General features: G+C 43.8%; 1 protein-coding gene across 3 annotated transcripts in view; it reads left to right on the top strand.

Annotated features, from left to right (window-relative positions):
* The first annotated feature begins 140 nt into the window (after window positions 1–140).
* Window positions 141–22058, top strand: part of stam (signal transducing adaptor molecule (SH3 domain and ITAM motif) 1) — a 25602-nt gene continuing 3684 nt past the window's right edge. For 2 of the 3 annotated variants that reach the window (XM_080777352.1, XM_080777351.1), the window contains exons 1-13: window positions 141–331; window positions 2590–2674; window positions 3295–3370; window positions 5367–5462; window positions 6541–6687; window positions 7190–7280; window positions 8399–8594; window positions 10572–10666; window positions 12500–12588; window positions 15258–15345; window positions 16060–16114; window positions 18778–18955; window positions 20015–20133. In XM_080777352.1, coding sequence (XP_080633478.1) covers window positions 157–331; window positions 2590–2674; window positions 3295–3370; window positions 5367–5462; window positions 6541–6687; window positions 7190–7280; window positions 8399–8594; window positions 10572–10666; window positions 12500–12588; window positions 15258–15345; window positions 16060–16114; window positions 18778–18955; window positions 20015–20133 — 1490 coding nt within the window. In that variant the 5' untranslated portion in view covers window positions 141–156. Of the gene's footprint in view, window positions 332–2589; window positions 2675–3294; window positions 3371–5366; window positions 5463–6540; window positions 6688–7189; window positions 7281–8398; window positions 8595–10571; window positions 10667–12499; window positions 12589–15257; window positions 15346–16059; window positions 16115–18777; window positions 18956–19095; window positions 19135–20014; window positions 20134–22058 lie in introns of all 3 variants that reach the window. The other variant, XM_080777353.1, reaches the window with a different exon arrangement.

Genomic DNA, 22058 nt, shown 5'->3' with positions numbered 1-22058 from the left:
TGGTCTCTAGAAGACGTAATAATCCGACTACCACATTACGTCTCTAGACGTGTGTTGGTGACGCGTTTACCCAGCATGCTTCAGCTTGTTGCCGTCTCTATAGGAGTGACTGTGTAGATTGTGCACTGCTAGCAGCAGCAGCAGCAGCAGCATTTCATGTGTTATTATCATCAAGGGAACCGTTTGTTGTTACCATGTCTTTGCGTCGCGTCAAATAAGAAGAAGCGAACGGGGCCAGGCCGGGGGGTAGGTAAAGTAAACGCGAAGAGAGAACCTGACAACACCTCAGCGATGCCTCTGTTCGCCACGAACCCGTATGATCAAGATGTTGGTGAGTTGAGTTGTTGTTGTTAATGAGAGAGTCTTGGCTTAGCTTAGCATGGCTAGCGGCTAGTCAGTGTATGTAGCCGGGGAGGAGGAGGAGGAGGAGGAGAGGATGACAGCTTTGTTTGTGTTCTCCAGCTTTGATTGATTGATTGCATTTTATTTCATAGTATGCAGAATGGGTACATTTCAAACCGAAAGCACTGCACAAGGCAATACAAGAACTGTTACTTTGTGGACGAACCATGATTAAGCATTTATTTACTCTTGTTTACAACAAGCTAGGGTCCACTTAGCCCCTCTCGGAACCCTACAGGTTCTGCTTGCGGGGCTAGGGTCCACTACTAGCTGACCATCAGCAGTAGCCTAAAATGTAAGACTCTCGTAGATGTAATTTATCGCTGGTTTATCTCTGGTCCATTCATTGTTGTGAATCAGTTAAGTCAAGTACACAACACGAATTTTGGGGTTGCCTTGCATGGTTATTTCAAAACGGATACCCGAATGGAGGAGCTGTTGTAAACAAGTCTTAGTGGTTTATCATGGCTTCGTCAACAAATTTAAGTAGCAGTTTTTGTATTGACTTGTGTTTTCGTTTGAAACTACCAATGTACCCAATGAATCAATCAATGTCTTTGTTTGCTTTCATATACCCAGTCATGAGTGAAACATCATTCTTCGTGTTTACATCTGATAAGTGTGACACGTACGTTCCATTATTGCTGGGAAGTGAAAGAGGATGTGGTTTGTGTGTGTGTCTCTGTTTCTGTTTCTCTGTTGTGGGAAGTGGTTTATACCACTCAGATTCTTGACTTGTGTCACAACAACAATGTGCCTGCTAGTGCAGTGGTTCACAAACTGGGGGTCCCTGGATTATTCTGGCTTGTCCCTGGCAGATGATTAGTTTACTGTGCAACATTGTATGTATCTGCAGTCTGCACATTAATAAAGTTACAATTAAGGATTTCTAAGACATTTCTATACCAAATTGTGTCACATTGTCAAATATTACATATAAGCAACAGGCAAACATTGTGAAATTAGCCGATCTACGCAGTGCAGGTCATTTTGAGCTTGTAGATCGGCTATTTTTTATGTGGATATCTTATGTGGATATTTTAGGCCCTAAGATATCCACAGTATTGTAAAAAATAGCCGACAGACTTAGGGTTTATATCTAACCCTAATCCTTGTCACGGTGAGGGCCCGGTCCCCAATTCAAATGTGATTTAATATGATTATTTTGGAGGGCTGTGGCCTAAAAAGTTTGAGAACCCAATGCGTGTGTGTGTGTGTGTGTGTGTGTGTGTGTGTGCGTGTGTGTGTGTGTGTGTGTGTGTGTGTGTGTGTACTGTGTACGTGTGCGTGCACGTGCACAGATGCTGCTGGTACATGTATCTTGTCAGAAGAACATGTATGTCAGAAGAACATACAGTAGCTGTATCACTCATGACTGGATATCAAATCAATTGTCCTTAAACCCATTGAGCGTTTTTATTCTGAGGCGAACAACATTCAGCAAAACTAGCCGATCGACCACAAGCCTAGATCAGCTGTTTTAAGTGAAAATATTGAGTGTAGTCGTTCTAGTGGGGCCCCGGGGGCCCCCGGTACGGAGCCCCGGGGGCCCCGGTACAGAGCCCCGTGGGGCCCCGGTACAGAGCCCCGGGGGCCCCCGGTACGGAGCCCCGGGGGCCCCGGTACAGAGCCCCGGGGGGCCCCGGTACGGGCCGGGACCCCGGTACGGAGCCCCGGGGGACCCCGGTACGGAGCCCCGGGGGGCCCCGGTACGGGCCGGGACCCCCACATGACTTGAGGGGTGGTCTCCGCAGATGACAGTTGTGTGACATGTTTGACATGTTTGACATGAATGTTTGACATGAGTGTGATGACATGAGTGTAGTCGTTCTAGTGGGGCCCCGGTACGGAGCCCCGGGGGGCCCCGGTACGGGCCGGGACCCCGGTACGGAGCCCCGGGGGGCCCCGGTACGGGCCGGGACCCCCACATGACTTGAGGGGTGGTCTCCGGAGATGACAGTAAAGTGACAATTTAAGGATTTTAAAAAAATGCCTTAATTATTTTTTATTAAATGATAGAAGACCATCACGGCATCAAAAGTTATCAAAAACTATACAAACAGAAAACGTTGAGAACTACAGGTTTAAGTGTTAAGGAAGCGACCTCAACTTGAACATTACTGTGTGTGTGTGTGTGTGTGTGTGTGTGTGTGTGTGTGTGTGTGTGCGCGTGTGCGTGTCCCGCAGAGAAAGCGACCAGTGAGATGAACACGGCAGAGGATTGGGGCCTCATTCTGGACATCTGTGATAAGATAGGACAGTCTCGCACTGGGTGAGTTCAACGTAACTTCAGACATGCTGTGTGTGCATGTTGACTAAGGTTGACACACCTGACAAGATGTGTGATCGACGTTCATTTTGGGATTGGAATAACGTTTTAGCTGGGTCGGCGGGAAACATATTATAATCAGTGGAGAAAAAATAAAACAATGTTCCATGCTATGGTTTTGATATCACAGCATTTCCCCCTGAATTTAACTCTCTACTCCATGACCTGTGTACAAGTTTGCGTGTTCAAAGTGGTCAGTGGCCCAAAATGATGTATTTTATTAAAAAAAGGAGCACATTATTTGGGTTATTGCAGCTTTCACATTTTCGTTCTAGTTAAGCGGGGATAGAGCCTTTTAAAAGCCATAACAACGAATGGCACTATGCCACTAACGAGTCCTAATATTAAATCAGGCTGTGCCAGCCCATTCCTTTAATAAATAAGTGTAATATTCATCATAATACGACCTGGAGGAGACTCAGCCAAGCAACCTTACCAGTGGCCCAGTGGCCTTGCAGTAACATTGAATATAGTAATTGAACTTTTTGCAGATTGTGTCCTCTGGTGCATTCCAAGCGGTTAGGGTCTCCTTAAACCTTTGATCCCTACTGTTCTCATTCCAGGCCTAAAGAATGTCTCCGATCTATAATGAGAAGAGTGAACCACAAGGATCCCCATGTGGCCATGCAGGCCCTGACTGTGAGCAGACCAGCTTTGTTGCTTATTACCGCTTTTTTTATTACGCAAGCCGACTGCTCGGAACACACGTTTTAAACCAACTCATCTAACCTTATTTAACCACTTGAACCCCCAGAGTGGACCTATTTTGGGTCGAACATTCGGCATCAATAAGCTGATCTACAAGCGCACAACACGTTCCGTAGCAACACGTGTGATTGGACGGGACCGTCTTGTCTATCACGTCTGGGCACGCTAACTCCAATCAATCATATCGGCGTGTCTACATGATGTCTAGTAGCTGCGCCGTCAACAGCACATTAAATACTAACCCCGCAAATGATGTGTTGACAAACGCCTGATAGCATTAGGTTTAACACTTTTCAAATAACCCTCACTGTCGTGTTGGATGTGTAGGTCATGTCTTCGGTCGATGACATGACTCTTCGCTTGCTTTCAAGAATAGAGGGTATGCGCATGCATATAGTGAATGGCAGATCGAGTGGCAAAGTTAATTTGATGTTGTTTAAAGTCATTTCATACAATGAAATAGGACTTTTCTGTTTCGATGAATGGGCTGTCAAGGCCAGAAAATAGTTTTTTTGCCACTCAGTTAGGCATTCCCGCATAACTTCCTGGTATGATGATGATGATGATGTCACGCGCGTAGTACCCTCTATAAAAGACAATTTTCCAATTTGAAGGCGATAGGAAATAGAATTGCATTATTTGCAACATGCACTTCTCCATGCAGTCACACCCGGTCTCAATGCAACATGCACTTCTCCATGCAGTCACACCCGGTCTCAATGCAACATGCACTTCTCCATGCAGTCACACCCGGTCTCAATGCAACATGCACTTCTCCATGCAGTCACACCCGGTCTCAATGCAACATGCACTTCTCCATGCAGTCACACCCGGTCTCAATGCAACATGCACTTCTCCATGCAGTCACACCCGGTCTCAATGCAACATGCACTTCTCCATGCAGTCACACCCGGTCTCAATGCAACATGCACTTCTCCATGCAGTCACACCCGGTCTCAATGCAACATGCACTTCTCCATGCAGTCACACCCGGTCTCAATGCAACATGCACTTCTCCATGCAGTCACACGCGGTCTCAATGCAACATGCACTTCTCCATGCAGTCACACGCGGTCTCAATGCAACATGCACTTCTCCATGCAGTCACACCCGGTCTCAATGCAACATGCACTTCTCCATGCAGTCACACCCGGTCTCAATGCAACATGCACTTCTCCATGCAGTCACACGCGGTCTCGTCAAGGTCGCGCCCGTAGCTGCCGCTCATTTCTTCCACCTGTGGGCACGGGACGGTTTCAACGCCAATCCCTGCGCAATCCTAACCTGACGCTGCCAGATGAGGGCGGTATTGCGGAAACATATTCCCCAACACAACACTCATCTGGGATCTCTGACGGAGTTGAGCCCTGAGTCAGATCTGCTTCGTACCGAACCAATCAGCGTGAACTAAAGGCGGGATGCGGATGTGACGGTATATAGACACGTCGATATGATTGGTTGTGTTTGCACGCCCACACGGTGATAGACAGACGCTCCCATCCAATCATCTACCATGTATCTTGAAAAAAAGGAACAGCCCCGTCATCGAATTTGCTTCCGCGATCCCAGATCCAAATAAGCTGTGAAACAAATTTGTGTAGCAAGCTTTTTGGATCTGGCAGCGTCAGGTTAGCGCAATCCCAGGTGGAGGCTTTATTTTGAACGTGTGAACTCAATACCGCCCCATCTGGCGGACTCAAGTTAATGTAGAGGCCCTGGGGGGGAAAAAGAGGGAACCAAGGATAGACCCCTGGGGGACCCCAGTCAATTATGTATAGGGTTTAAGTGGTTAACCTTTAATGGATAAAAGCTCATTAACATAACTTAATGTTGTAGTTATTACCGGTACTAGTCTATGACCCAATGCTTTTTCAATGATTTAAATGTTAAGAATAATGCAGCATCTTCCCCCTGTTTCTTTCCACAGCTACTCGGTGCCTGTGTTTCAAACTGTGGGAAAATATTCCATTTAGAGGTGTGCTCCAGGGAGTTTGCGAGTGAAGTCAGCAACGTCTTAAATAAGGTCTGTCATCCGTTTTAATGATTCAACTCTATCCTCTAATCTCGCTAAGTTCCTTTTAATTGTTTGTCTTCTAGGTACATTTACATTACGTCACTTGTGTGACGTAAGGTACATTTACCGCTTGTGTGATTGATTGTGTGTCCGACCGTGCATGTGCAAAACGGCATGTGGCGTATAGTGTTTGAGACCAAGTTAGAGAATGTAATTTACATAGCATTTTATTTAGATGGATTCAAGGTTTACCTGTTATCCTAATTCATTTGTTGAGTAGGGTTCATGCCGTTTACTTAGATTGGAAGCACACACTGCTTACCTGTCGTCAGAAATGTTTACATGTCGGGGGGGGGAACGCAGGACAAAGTCACAAATTAGATCCAAACTTTGGATGGCAGAAGATCCACCAAGGACAGCTCTCCTAGATTCCCATTTATGGAGGTTTGAAAGTCCTGTTTGTAACCGAGGTATATACGCTGGTCAGATTTGTTACGTCCCATAGCTGGAAGTGACGGGCGTTGCCATAGCAACCGGATCTGGATCAATGCCAAAAGCTGCCATGGGGCTCAACCATTACATACACGGAGTATACCAAGGAGGGGTTACGAACATGTACATAGCTGGCAGATAACGTCCTATAGCTGGGGGGGGGGGTTACGAGTATATTTGTACAGAAAAAGTTAATTATGCCAACAGACTGCAGCATGGCACAGACGTATGAAACATTAAAAAAACAACAATTAGATTTGTCATGTTGGATTACCTGTCTCAAGTACTTAACCCATTCTGACCGGGAACCCGTTTTGGTGTCAGCATCATGTTATGCTTTAGCTATTGAAAAATAGCAGATTGCTATTGTGGCGCGCTATGAGCTTGTAGGTCTGCTATTTTTGAAAAATCGAAGAACGACTGACATTTTTCAGAATCTGATCTCAGGTCAGAATGGGTTAATCAGACCAGTGTGTGTCCAGTGGAAACCTCGTATGAATCTGATCTCAGGTCAGAATGGGTTAAATAAACATAGACTCAGAGTCTGGTATGGCCCTGTAAATCTTCACGGTAAACGTTGACGTTTTGTTTCCAGGGCCACCCGAAGGTGTGTGAGAAGCTGAAGGCCCTGATGGTGGAGTGGGCGGAGGACTTCCGCAACGACCCTCAGCTCAGCCTCATCTCCGCCATGATCAAGAACCTACGCGAGCAAGGCGTCACCTTCCCCGCTGTGGGCTCCCAGGTGCGTGTGTGCGTGAATGCATTGTGGTAGTGGTTCTCGCAACCTTTTCATGTCAAGGACCCCCAGATGAATAGTGTATTTGGTCACGGACCTCCGTCTGAAAATATTTTGTGCCAGCAGGGACCCCCATAAGGACATATTTTGGTGTCAAATTGTTTTCAATTGTTCAAAATGTTCAAATCCTTCATGTTTAAACAAACTCAGACAGAGTCACAACGCACCGCGACACGTTGTGACGTTGGTAGTTTTGAATACCTGCTGTTATTATCATATGTTTTGACTCCACTTTGAGAACTGCTGACTTACGTTATGTACTGAATGATTCCTCCAGCTCGGCATTATACATTTTGCAGAGATAAACTGCACAGAGTAATTGTTTGTTTTGTGTGCAAGTTTGTTTTGGATAAGCAAAGGGGAGAGAGATGATGTCCTGTATTTATTTGCTTCTCAGAGATGTGTTTGGTTTGCCTGAGTGTCAGATTATTGTTTTTTCTTTTCTTAGGCCGCAGAGCAAGCAAAAGCAAGCCCGGCTTTAGTGGCAAAAGATCCTTCCACCTCTACGAACATGAAGGAGGAGCAAGACCTCGCCAAAGGTACAGATCCATATACCATCATAGATAAAGACACATTATCTATGTTAACCCAAATGTAAATACTGTACAGGAGGATGCTAAACGCACAGCAGTCTTAGTAGTGGTGCCAGCTCACGGCAGAAACATCTAAAAAGATAAGCCTTAAAAAGACAAAAGAGTGGCCGCACACACTGATAGGCAAAATGCCCATTATTTATTAGGATGCAGAGTAGGAACAGAGCAGATGCAACTGCCTTCTTCAGGGTATATAGGACCGGAGTTTAAATGCCACAGGGGTTTCAGATATTGCAGCGGTACAACAATCTCCTAGACTTCATTTCAGTTCATCAAAGGGCCAGGGAACATATACATGCTTAATTTAAACGTTTTGTGCACCGGTGGCGCTCAACAGAAAATAGCAGATCTACAACAAGCTCACAAAGCATTGCCATGGAGCGCCGTGTGACATTGTAGACTGTCTGTTTGGTGTATATGTTCATATGGGGTATGGAGCCTCGTAGTCCTGTCCCCGACGAGAGGCCCGGAACAGAATTTCCCATACATTTCTTCCATAGACGTTTCAGAAAGTATTTATTTAAAGACCTGTAAGCCTCGGAAAACAAAGCCAACTCGGATGGTGACAATAAACAAACAAAAATAAATTGGGCCGATCAAATTATTAGAAAGAAGAAGTTCGGCCCAAAGAATTGTGTTTATTGCCAGATTACAGGTCTTTAACCCATTCTGAACGGGAACCCGGAAAAATAGCAGATCTACAAGCTCATAGCGCGCCACCGAGTGGCGCGCTATGAGCTTGTAGGTCTGCTGTTTTTGAAAAATCGAAGAACGACTGACATTTTTAGAATCTGATCTCGGGTCAGAATGGGTTCATCAGACCAGTGTGTGTGTCCAGTGGAAACCTCGTTATGAATCTGATCTCAGGTCAGAATGGGTTAAACACTTTCTGAAACGTCTAAAATGAATTGGAAATTCTCTTCCGGGCCGCTCGTCGTCATGAAAGGTGGCGGGACTGCGACGCTAATATGCTATTGCTATATATATATACAATATTACACACACACACACACACACACACACACACACACACACACTCACACCTTTTCGGGTCTGCTTTGCAGCCATTGAGTTGTCGCTCAAGGAGCAGCGGCATCACCCCCAGACGTCTCTGTCGGGCCTCTACCCCAACGCCACCAGCCTGCTGGCCAGCAACAAGTCGGACGGGAGGAAGGTGCGCGCCATCTACGACTTTGAGGCGGCCGAGGACAACGAGCTCACCTTCAAGTCCGGGGAGATCATCACCATCCTGGACGACAGGTCGCTATACGTATACTATACGCGCAATACGCACTGGGAGTCAGTGCTGTTTTTGGCAGCAAATTTCTGTTTTAGTGTTAATGTCAAAAGATTTTAGTCGACTAAATATATGCAGTTGATTTAGTCGACTAAAATGCCGTTTGTAATGGCTCATTTTACACTTGCTGAAAATAGCCGAACGGCTATTTTCAGCCGTTGACCTAATACTGGATCTCTTGTCCACTATAGTCCCTTCCTAACATTTTAATCTGTTGACGAAATTGTCAACACATTTAGCTTAGGTTTAAATCTGTCTGAAAGTAATTATGTTTTTATTAGAGGTGTCCCGATCGATCGGCCTCCCGATCGATCGGGCCCGATCACGTCATTTTCAAAAGATCGGGATCGGGAAAAAAATATCGGGAAAAAATTATTTATTAAATATAATATTTTTTTTTTTATTAAATCTTTTCTTAATTGTATTTAACGTTACAGAAGAAACGTGACCATCTATAAGTCTTAAAGTCATCCTCCCGAGTCTTTAGTTTTGTTTTTTAATAGAGATTGGTTCATAATTAATAACAACAAAACATCCTCCTCTCGAAGCAGCCTCTTGCTGCTGCTCCTAGGAAAACTTAGCGCACGACAGTGACGTTGGCCCTAAACAGCAGATCTGCAAGCTCACTAAGAGTTGCTTTCGCAACGCGCTGTGATCTTGTAGATTTGCTATTGGGCGACGAATGGCGACGTTCGTGTAACTTGCGTGGCTAGTAGGCTAATAGCAGAAAGCTAACGACAACAAGCGGCAGCGGCTGCACTGAAACAACCGACGCTTAAAGCGACTTTTAAAAAGAAGGAACCACAGAGAGAGAGAGAGAGAGAGATGATGAGGAGAATCCAGCCCTCGTAAAGACCACTCGGTGGAATAATTATTGATCGTCATACACAGAGACACACACAGCGGAGTAACCTCGAATCAACAGGCTTCTAAGCACCGTCTTGTTCAGATCTGCTTCTGCATCTGCACTCGCTGTTTGAGTGCTAAAAAGGGAGAGAGAGAGCAAAAACAACTCGTTGTTGTTGCTCTGTCCACCCGGAGCAGGAGAAGAACATTCCGTCTGAAAAGTCCCAACAAAATAATCTATGTCCAATCCATGACTGTAGATAGAAACCCTTCTTCTAATAATATAAGCATAATATCTCATGCAGAGATCTTTATTGTAAACTTTTGTAAATGTTTCTGTGCGACACGGAATCCCTCCTCTCCCCAGTGAGCTCTCCTCTCCTCCCTGCATGTGCTGCGACTCTGCACCACGTGTGAGCGCATAGGTGCATTATTTTCCCCTTGAACATAATGATGAGGCACATTAAAATAGCAATATAAGGGTTTTTTTCCCCCTTTAAATAATGAAAAGGCAGAAATGTCTAATAAAATAATATATGCTAAAAAAAGAATAAAAGATAATGCTATAAATAAACTTTTTGAGTGGTGCAAGCCAGTCCCTTGGACTTATGTGTGTGGGTGCCTGCCTGGCTGGCTGGGTATGAGCATGAAAACAGCATGGTTGTTTTTCACCACCTGTGTGCAACCTAACACACGCACACAAACACATGCCCATATTAACTGTATATGATGATTTCGTGTGTGCCAGTACAGTACAGTAGAGGGTACAGTAGAGGGACCGGCACACAGTAACTCTGTCATTTCTCAACCGTTTCGGACACGGGGTGGCAGTTCGGAACCGTTTTAGTCCCTTTTTTTTTCTTACTGCATTGCCAAAATGTATCTGATCGGGAAGAATTATCGGAAATGATCGGAATTGTATCGGGAGCAAAAAAAAGTGATCGAATCGGGAAATATCGGGATCGGCAGATACTCAAACTCAAATGATCGGGATCGGATCGGGAGCAAAAAAACGTGATCGGGACAACTCTAGTTTTTATGCATTATTATAGTTTCTTGTGCACGCCCTAAGAATGTTTTCCATTTGGTTACAGTGACCCCAACTGGTGGAAAGGGGAAACATACCAGGGAATTGGGCTTTTCCCATCAAACTTTGTCACTGCTGACCTCACCGCAGAGCCTGAGATGAGTAAGTACACCCGTAGACTAGTAGTCGGAGCAGGACTCTAACTTTTCTAGTATTATCCACCGCCCTTAGTGGCTGATGGATTGCAAAATGAACCCGGCATTAGGTTTCGTGGAGTAGTCCGCACACCGTCTTCATTCATATCACTTCATAAAATGTTTCGGTCGACTCACCGCTATCGGCCAGCTGATGCCTGATGGACGTCGGTTGACCGAAGAGTTGCAACGTTGTTTAAAGTGATATGCAAGACGATGTGTACGTGAATCCTCCTTTCTTTTCATGTTGCCTGTTCGTCTCAGAAACACCTGTCCAGAGTTTGCATAGAGGGAAAAAAAGTAGGATTTATATAATATAGAACTAAACACATTGGTTCAGTGCTAAACCCCTGATCCCTAAAAGTTTTTGCCTTTTTTTTTTTTACTATTTTGAAAAACATTTTTGAATACCGGTAGTTAAAATAGCCGATCTACAAGCTCACAACGTGTTGATGTAGATCAGCTAGTTGAACAATTTTAATGTTTTTTAAATTGGTCAAAGAAAAAGGCTTATAGGGATAAGGGGTTTAGCACTGAGGAAAATAGGGCCCTTGACGCCTTAACCCATTTAGACCTGAGGCAGATTCTAAAATATGTCTTCTATTCAATCCTGACAGTTTTCTGAAAAAACCCTATGTTTCTATGTGAGTGATTCTCAACCTTTTTCATGTCAAGGGACCGCAGAATTATCTGTATTTGGCTGTGGACCCCCATCTCAAAATATGTTGTTCCAGGGACCCCCCCCCCCCTCCCCAGAAGCAAAGATATGAGTTAAAAACGTTAGAAGAATACATAAAGAATATATATTCAAAGATTTGCACCACATTTTCACAATTAAAAAAAAATAGCAGATCTACAAGCTCATAGCGCGGCACTCGGTGCCACGCTATGATCTTGTAGACCTGCTATTTTTCAATAGCTAAAGTATAACATGATGCTTAAAACACGGGTTAAAACAATGGGTTAAGACTTTGGTCCAAAAGTGTGGAAGTTTGAAATTTGGTGACTGCAATCATAGAGTCAAAGTCCTGACTTAGGTAATAGTTCTGAGCAGATAGCAAAGTAGATTAAACTAATATTTTATATACAGGCGGGAAGTGGATCTAATTACACTAATAATATCAACGCTGCCTTTGAAAACTAAGGGAAATGAAAGTGGGTTTTGGCCAGGCTTTTTCCAAGATGCTGTTTTGATGATTCCAGCATTCTGCTGTAGGTTTATTGCAGCTAATATCTATTAAAAAAAAGAAAGAAAAGAAAAGCATCATAAAAATCGAAAATGGATATAAATATTGTTTTACCCCCTCTCAAGGGGATTTTTTAAAGATTTACTTCTACATGTTACATTTATCTTTACTGTTTCTCCTCTTTGATTCAAGTCAGAGAGAGTCTACAGCCTGTCGGAGAGCTATGAGAGAGAGCAGAGAGCAGTGAGATTCAGTCATATCATAAGGATGACTGAAGTTGCTAGCTTATCGGCTAACGTAACCCATATGTATTTGGCTGCGGAAGCCCATATAAAAAAATATATTTAGTTCTAGCGACCCCCAGAAGCAAAGATCTGCGTTAAAAATGCTTAAAATATATTATTCAAAGATTTGCACACATTTTCACGATTATTCAAAAATAGCAGATCTACAAGCTGTGAGTTTTTTATATGTGGCTATTTTTCAATAGCTAAAGTATAAAATAATGGTTAATGCGGTTAAACGGGTTAAGGCAAATAAACAAATATAGATCTGGGATGTGATTTATATTTATATCAATGTATTTGTGCCTTGTTTCAATAACTGTTCTACAGTGAAGACGGAGAAGAAGTCGGTGCAGTTCAGTGAAGAGATTCAGGTGGAGACGATCGAGCCTGAACCAGAGCCTGTATATATAGACGAGGTAAGAGACCGTTTCCCCAATGTTTTAGTGTGATTCCTCAATGTTTTAGCGTGATTTCTCAATGTTTTAGTGTGATTTCTCAATGTTTTAGCGTGATTTCTCAATGTCTGATAGAAAGCGTTAGGCCTTTCTACACCACCTGGTAGATTTTTGACGGGTGTGTACTGTGTAGTGTTGATAATGCTTGTGAGTGAAGGCATGGCCTTCCTGCCCAGTCTTTAGCTAATGACAGTAATTCACTGTGTGCATTTTGTGAACGAATCCACACAAATCACAATGCCGTGTTCAGTGGATACCGCACTTGCTTTAGGTGTAAGTAAGCCTTGCAGAGCCATGAGGCCCAACTTTGTAAAGTGGTGTGATGACAACCACCTTATTCTTAACGTTAAGAAGACACAGGAGATGGTGTTTGACCCCAAGAGTATTGGTGACCACAGGCCTGTGGTCATCCATGACTCGACCATCTCACAGGTCTCCTCATATAAATACTTGGGGATCTGTATTGACAACTCAATGACTTGGAATACACATGTTGACAGTCTCTGTAGTAAACTACAGCAAAGACTGCACGTCCTCCGACGTCTCAGGGTTCATGGTGTTGACCAAAGATTTATGTTAGTGTTCTATCGAGCAGTCTTGGAAAGCCTGGTCAAGGTTTGGCATCACAGTTTTGTTCGGTAACCTCTCAGTGCAACTGAGGTCCATATTGTTCAGATTGGTGCAGACTGCAGGGAAGATCATAGGGGTAAGACAACTCCCCTCTCTGCAGTCTATGTATGAGATGTTACCCATGTTTTAAATGGCGAGTTTGTACTTCTGCCCTCTGGGAGAAGATACAAAGAACCAAAGTGGAAGTACATCAGATTTTAAAAATCGTTTGTACCAAGATGTTGAACGAGGCTCTGAAACAGCAGTAACTGTGTGAGGCTAGATTATCCACATCATGTGTGCCATGGTGTCATGTATTGTTGTTGTCATTGATGTTTTATGTGTGCAGCTAGCTGGGGTGAAAGTCCAAAGACAAATTTCCCTTGTGGACAATAAAGTTTACCTTGACCTTGACCTTGATAGGGCAGTAGCCCATCTCCTGTTTCTGTAGCGCGAGGCAGCAGGACATGATGCTAGTATGTTGCAGGTAGACTTTGGGGTCTTTTGGTATGACCCGGCTGGGGATCGAACCCCGACCTCCCAGTCTCAGTGGGGACACCCAGGACCCCTGAGCGGGTGCTTTAGGCGTACTGAGATGGAATGGCAGTCAGGCGCAGCACCTACCACCATCTCTCCCGTGGGACCCGGTCCTATACCTACTCCTTTCTCCAGATACACAAAACACACGTTCACAGGATGGGCATAGTCCCAGACCCCCCTCCATAGTCCCAGACCCCCCTCCATAGTCCCAGACCCCCCTCCATAGTCCCAGACCCCCCTCCACAATCAGTGCAATCATCAGTAAAGAGTCTGGTGGTTATTCCATGACCAAAAACATCTGTGTTGTTTTCCCTGGAACTTAAGTTCTACTATTGGCCGGATCGGATCCTCCTTTCTATCTCCTTAGCAAGCGTAGATCTTCCCAGGAAGGGCTGAGTAATGTGAGGGCTCTATAATTGGAACTCCCTCTGAAAGATTTCACACAATAAAACTGTCTACTTTTCTTGTGAGAGTTGGCAGGCACTGGGAACTACACTGACACTGGGCAGTACATAAATGTAGGTTGCTGCTCGTGGCAAATCCTGGAATGTCTCTCCCGTTTGGTGGGAACATGGCACACGCTGTCTCTCCCGTTTGGTGGGAACATGGCACACGCTGTCTCTCCCGTTTGGTGGGAACATGGCACACGCTGTCTCTCCCGTTTGGTGGGAACATGGCACACGCTGTCTCTCCCGTTTGGTGGGAACATGGCACGCGCTGACTCTCCCGTTTGGTGGGAACATGGCACATGCTGTCTCTCCCATTTGGTGAGAACATGGCACACGCTGTCTCTCCCGTTTGGTGGGAACATGGCACATGCTGTCTCTCCCGTTTGGTGGGAACATGGCACATGCTGTCTCTCCTGTTTGGTGGGAACATGGCACACGCTGTCTCCCGTTTGGTGGGAACATGGCACATGCTGTCTCTCCTGTTTGGTGGGAAAATGGCACACGCTGTTTGGGGTTTTCAAATCTGTGGCGTGGCTATTGACTGGTAGCTCACAGAAGACGAGATTACCGATGTCTGTTCTGAGACTACTACATCCTGTGGTCCGTTCCACATTAACCCATTAACCCGATTCTAGAAATGCCTTCTACCGTTATTTCAACTAGGATATGTGAGGGAATAACACAGATGACACTAATTTGTTACCACACAGCAATGTTTTGCTCAAAAATGTTTTCTTTGGACACTTTCTGCTGTGATAAACTATTCCCCCCCCCCTAACACTTTATGCTGTGATAAACTATGGTTGACTAAGATTGATTCATTTATTTATTTAACACTTTATAAAAACGTTTAAAATACAGGTACCGTAGTCCAGTCAAAGGTTATGCTATAAGGATAACTCAAAAGGCCCCGATGTGGTCCGTTGTACTGTTGTTGTTTCATTGAGGATTTATGGCCCTTTTTAGAAGTGAACTCCTCGTCCTCGGGGTCAAAAAACGTTAACATGAAAGGTTTCTTGTGAAAATGTCCAGGAGAAGATGGATCAGCTGTTGCAGATGATTCAGAGTGCAGATCCCACAGACAACCAGTCGGACGCTGTAGAGTTACTACAACTCGAAGGTAAGACGACCCCGATATCTGTGACCTTTTTTACTGCCAAGTGGCAACAGCTGATTTATGAGCAATGAGGGGGCAGCCGTCATCAGATAATGCTGCGCGCAGCTACAAAAAAAAAGCTACAAAGCAACGCAAGCATATCTGTCGCCGGGTCGTCAACACACACGTTGACGTGAAGCATGCGTCAGACGAGATAGACAAATGTAAAGCCTGGGGATAAAAACACATACGTAACTGGCTGATGGAAAATTCCAGTACAACAAGAATGTTGTGAAGAGATTAATGTTACATTGTTACAGGGGCGGCAGTGGCTCAGGGGTAAAGTGACCGGATGGGAACCGCAAGGTTCCCAGTTCAAATCCGGGGCTCCCCCAGAGTTAGTGTCGAAGTGTCCTTGAGCAAGACTCTGAACCCCTGATTGCTCCCGATGTGCAGGTTGGTTCCTCTGGCATCGGTGTGTGAATGGGTGGGTGAATGTCATGCACAATCTCTGTAAAGCGCCTTGGATAACGGCGCTATATAAATGCACCATTTACCACAATACAGGAATACAAAGTCTAGGAGAACGGGGAAGGTTCCAATCCACTGGGACAGATCTTATTAGATTTTATTTATCTATATGTACATATTGTTAGGAAAGGTGGATGTGGATGTGTTTATGATTGATGATTTAAAATCTGAAATTCCAACTAAGTCTCATCTATCTATCTATCCCAGGTGCCTGCAACCAGATGGGGCCTCTCATCGACCAGAAGTTGGAGGATATAGACAGGTACAGTTGGAGGATATACAGTAGACAGGTACAGTGGGAGGATATAGACAGGTACAGTGGGATGATATACAGTAGACAGGTACAGTGGGAGGATATAGACAGGTACAGTCAGTGGGAGATCAGGGATGACTGGAGGCCACGACGGAGGGCTCGTCTGAGGACGACCTAGAGCAGGGGTGCCCACACTTTTTTGACACGAGAGTCACTTTCAAAATGACCAGCAAAATGACCAGCTCAATAAGATCTACCCGTAAGACTTACTACAGTAAGACATAAGACAATGGAGGGAAAATGGAATTATTTTTGTAAAATAACTCAAGTAAGTCACCTTAATTGTGTCAGATGCCATTTTTTATATATTTAAATTAAATATATTTTTTAGGACCATGCCATGTGATCCACCTGCACAGCCATTGTGATCTACTGGTAGATCGCGATCTACCTTTTGGGCACCCCTGACCTAGAGAGACAGTGTGCAATGAATGCAGCATAATTTGAGTTAAATAAATGATCATGATCCAATTAATTAATAGTCTCGTGTTGCCAGACAACTACTCCACAATCTCCAATGCTATATACAGTAGAGTCTGGAACAACACTAATGCTATATACAGTAGAGTCTGGAACAACACCAATGCTATATACAGTAGAGTCTGGAACAACACTAATGCTATATACAGTAGAGTCTGGAACAACACTAATGCTATATACAGTAGAGTCTGGAACAACACTAATGCTATATACAGTAGAGTCTGGAACAACACTAATGCTATATACAGTAGAGTCTGGAACAACACTAATGCTATATACAGTAGAGTCTGGAACAACACTAATGCTATATACAGTAGAGTCTGGAACAACACTAATGCTATATACAGTAGAGTCTGGAACAACACTAATGCTATATACAGTAGAGTCTGGAACAACACTAATGCTATATACAGTAGAGTCTGGAACAACACTAATGCTATATACAGTAGAGTCTGGAACAACACTAATGCTATATACAGTAGAGTCTGGAACAACACTAATGCTATATACAGTGGAGTCTGGAACAACACTAATGCTATATACAGTAGAGTCTGGAACAACACTAATGCTATATACAGTAGAGTCTGGAACAACACTAATGCTATATACAGTAGAGTCTGGAACAACACTAATGCTATATACAGTAGAGTCTGGAACAACACTAATGCTATATACAGTAGAGTCTGGAACAACACTAATGCTATATACAGTAGAGTCTGGAACAACACTAATGCTATATACAGTAGAGTCTGGAACAACACTAATGCTATATACAGTAGAGTCTGGAACAACACTAATGCTATATACAGTAGAGTCTGGAACAACACTAATGCTATATACAGTAGAGTCTGGAACAACACTAATGCTATATACAGTAGAGTCTGGAACAACACTAATGCTATATACAGTAGAGTCTGGAACAACACTAATGCTATATACAGTAGAGTCTGGAACAACACTAATGCTATATACAGTAGAGTCTGGAACAACACTAATGCTATATACAGTAGAGTCTGGAACAACACTAATGCTATATACAGTAGAGTCTGGAACAACACTAATGCTATATACAGTAGAGTCTGGAACAACACTAATGCTATATACAGTAGAGTCTGGAACAACACTAATGCTATATACAGTAGAGTCTGGAACAACACTAATGCTATATACAGTAGAGTCTGGAACAACACTAATGCTATATACAGTAGAGTCTGGAACAACACTAATGCTATATACAGTAGAGTCTGGAACAACACTAATGCTATATACAGTAGAGTCTGGAACAACACTAATGCTATATACAGTAGAGTCTGGAACAACACTAATGCTATATACAGTAGAGTCTGGAACAACACTAATGCTATATACAGTAGAGTCTGGAACAACACTAATGCTATATACAGTAGAGTCTGGAACAACACTAATGCTATATACAGTAGAGTCTGGAACAACACTAATGCTATATACAGTAGAGTCTGGAACAACACTAATGCTATATACAGTAGAGTCTGGAACAACACTAATGCTATATACAGTAGAGTCTGGAACAACACTAATGCTATATACAGTAGAGTCTGGAACAACACTAATGCTATATACAGTAGAGTCTGGAACAACACTAATGCTATATACAGTAGAGTCTGGAACAACACTAATGCTATATACAGTAGAGTCTGGAACAACACTAATGCTATATACAGTAGAGTCTGGAACAACACTAATGCTATATACAGTAGAGTCTGGAACAACACTAATGCTATATACAGTAGAGTCTGGAACAACACTAATGAAGCTGGCCTTTCTGTTGGCGGCAGTGTCGAGGTACAAAGGCACACATTACATCCGAAATGTGGATGGCAGAAAATCAGTGTTCAATAAGTACAGCGATCAGAGAATCTGAGTTATACAATCCTCCTTTCAACTGCTTTTGCACTGTGAATTTTCTTTGCAATCCCATAGTTGGAACGGTGGGGAGTTGCTATAGGAACCGGACCAACGTTATAGGCATCAACCATTATATAGACGGAGTATACGTTGGGGGTACGGACCTGGAATATGACGCCACCTAACGTCGACCTACATATATATACATAAAATAGTTAATGTGCATTCTATGGGTTTACCCGATCCAGAAAACACTCGGAGCTGTCGGATCTGAACGTGAAGGTAATGGAGGCCCTGTCGCTGTACGCCAAGCTGATGAACGAAGACCCGGTCTACGCCATGTACGCCAAGCTACAGCAGAGCCAGCAGAGCCAGCAGAGCCAGCAGTACTACATGCAGCAACCGCCCAACCCTGCAGCACAACAGGTAAGATACAGAGTCCAGCAGTACTACATGCAGCAACCGCCAAACCCGTCAGCTCAACAGGTAAGATACAGAGTCCAGCAGTACTACATGCAGCAACCGCCAAACCCGTCAGCTCAACAGGTAAGCTACAGAGCCAGCAGTACTACATGCAGCAACCGCCCAACCCTGCAGCACAACAGGTAAGATACAGAGTCCAGCAGTACTACATGCAGCAACTGCCAAACCCTGCAGCACAACAGGTAAGATACAGAGTCCAGCAGTACTACATGCAGCAACTGCCAAACCCTGCAGCACAACAGGTAAGCTACAATTCCACTTCGTTTTTGGTGGGGTGCTCACGCTTTTCCGACACACCGAAGATCCGAAGCGGGGGGACATGCGATGCGATGCGAAAAAGCGATGGTCCGACATGCGCTGCTCCCGTGCTTGCGGTTAGGGTTAGGTTAGGATTGAGGTTTCGGATCAATAGTATGTCGGAACTAAAGCCTGCACCCGTTTTTGGTCATATTTTAGTCATCAGAATTTTTTTTGGTCTAGTTTTAGACAGTCGACTAAATATCATACGATTTTAGTCAACTAAATCTACAGTTGATTTTTTTTTCGTCGACAAGAATAGTGTCTTGGCGGGGCTTTATGGCGTCGTAATGGCTGGTTTTACACGTTGGTAACTCACTGCTATTTTCAGAGGCGACACCCGAGTGCAACCATTAGATTACATTAGCCAGGAATGGCATACCCTGCCACCACCAATGGAAGCGAGCATATAAAGAGAGACCGAAAGATTTTAGATTTAGTGGTTATTAGTTATTACTAGAACACAATTTCAGGAAGAGATATTAAAAACCCATTTTGGGGGCGCGAACCCGCGGGAAAAATAGCAGATCTACAAGGTCATAGGTCTACGAGCTTGTAGGTCTGCTATTTTTGAAAAATCCACTGACGTAGAAACATAGCTTTTTCAGAAAACTGTCGGGATGTAGAAGACATTTTTAGAATCTGATCTCAGGTCAAAATGGGTTAATACTTTGAATGCATAAATGTCCTGATTTGTCTCCACAGGTGTATACGGGTCAGCCTGCTACAGGCAACTATGCCATGAGTGGCACCGGGGTGCCGGCTTACGCTGCCCCCATGGAGCAGCTACAAGGTGGCCCCATGCCTGGCCAGCAGGCCCCCAGGTGAGCACTTTGAATATGGAGAGGGCCACTATAGTTCCACACTCACTCCAGAGGGCCACTATAGTTCCACACTCACTGCAGAGGGCCACTTTAGTTCCACACTCACTGCAGAGGGCCACTATAGTTCCACACTCACTGCAGAGGGCCACTATAGTTCCACACTCACTGCAGAGGGCCACTATAGTTCCACACTCACTGCAGAGGGCCACTATAGTTCCACACTCACTGCAGAGGGCCACTGTAGTTCCACACTCACTGCAGAGGGCCACTATAGTTCCACACTCACTGCAGAGGGCCACTATAGTTCCACACTCACTGCAGAGGGCCACTATAGTTCCACACTCACTGCAGAGGGCCACTATAGTTCCACACTCACTGCAGAGGGCCACTATAGTTCCACACTCACTGCAGAGGGCCACTATAGTTCCACACTCACTGCAGAGGGCCACTATAGTTCCACACTCACTCCAGAGGGCCACTATAGTTCAACACTCACTGCAGAGGGCCACTATAGTTCCACACTCACTGCAGAGGGCCACTATATTACTGTCGTAGCAAAAATAGCCGATCTACGAGCTCAAAATGCGTCAAAGTGCGACGCGTTTTGAGCTTGTAGATCGGCTATTTTTTAAATCTAGATTATTTTGTTTAGCTATTTTTTTATTGGAATCCTGAAAGGTAACATGTTTATTTAATTTCAAATGCATTCATTTAATTATACTTAATATGTTAACTTTATTAACTTAAGTGCAAACGTAAAAAAGACAATAGATATTTAATACTAGTCATTCAGCTACTAATATAGACTGAAGTAATTCAAGCATGTTTGGAATTGTAACAGCTGAAATCAATACTCGAATATTAACTTGAGGGCCACATTAAGTGTTGGTGGGGGCCGCATGTGGCCCGCGGGCCGCCAGTTGCCCCGTGTATAGCCGTTCCCTCAACACACTTCTCTTTATGTCCCATTAGATTATTTATATTTATTGGCAAAATGACAGCTTTGACTTTATATGCTGTGGGAACAAATATGCCCCGGGTTGAACCGGGCACAGATTTGCTGTTTTTCTTGCATACCCAAAAAAATGGTTGACGGCTGCCTTTTTTATTCTCGCCTAATATTAAACTAAATCTACATTTGATTTAGTCGACAAAAATGTATTTTGGCGGGCTTTGATGCCGTCGTAATGACTGATTTTACACTTGCTGAAAATAGCAGATCTGCTCACAACGCATCACGCTGCGATGCGTTGTGAGCTTGTAGATCTGCTACTATCAGTGTAAAATGACTTATACTGGATCTCTCATCTCTTGTCCACTAATCCCTCCCTAACATTTTAGTCTAGTTTTTTTTTTATTGACGGAATTGTCAAAATATTTAGTCCTAGTTTTAGTCATCATAGCTTCATTCATTAGTTTCCATTTAGTTTTCGTCAGTGAAAAAAAGGTAGTCGTAGTTTTAGTCAACAGTGCTCGATAATCATGTTCTCATGGGTGCATGTACTTAGTTTAGACAGTTTTTGGTTTAGACTAGTCATTGGTTAGACCAGTCATTAGTCCTACAACTACAACCTATAGCCTAAGTGGCCCATAGCACTTACCCCACCCCCTTAGATAGCAATTCTGTAGACTTAGATAGCATTTGATACAGACTTATAGCATGTTATGTAGACAGCATAAGTGCATTGTATGTAGTCATAGCACGTCGTAGTACATAATGTATATCATAGTAGTATAGATGTATAGCTTATATGTATAGTTTCATTATAGATATTCCACTGTTACTTTCTTAGCTTACGCATGTTTCATGATAAATGTTTTTATGTGATGTATTCCCCATGCTTTTTGTTCTTGCTTAATGTAAGTCGCTCTGGATTAAGAGCGTCTGCTAAATGCCTAAATTGTAAATTGTAACCTATCTCAAA

This window comes from Protomyctophum bolini, assembly GCF_963924005.1.
Source record: "Protomyctophum bolini genome assembly, chromosome: 12".
In the NCBI taxonomy this organism is placed as follows: domain Eukaryota; kingdom Metazoa; phylum Chordata; class Actinopteri; order Myctophiformes; family Myctophidae; genus Protomyctophum; species Protomyctophum bolini.
Note: the sequence above shows the minus strand (reverse complement) of the source record. Positions and strands in the feature narration are given on the sequence as shown.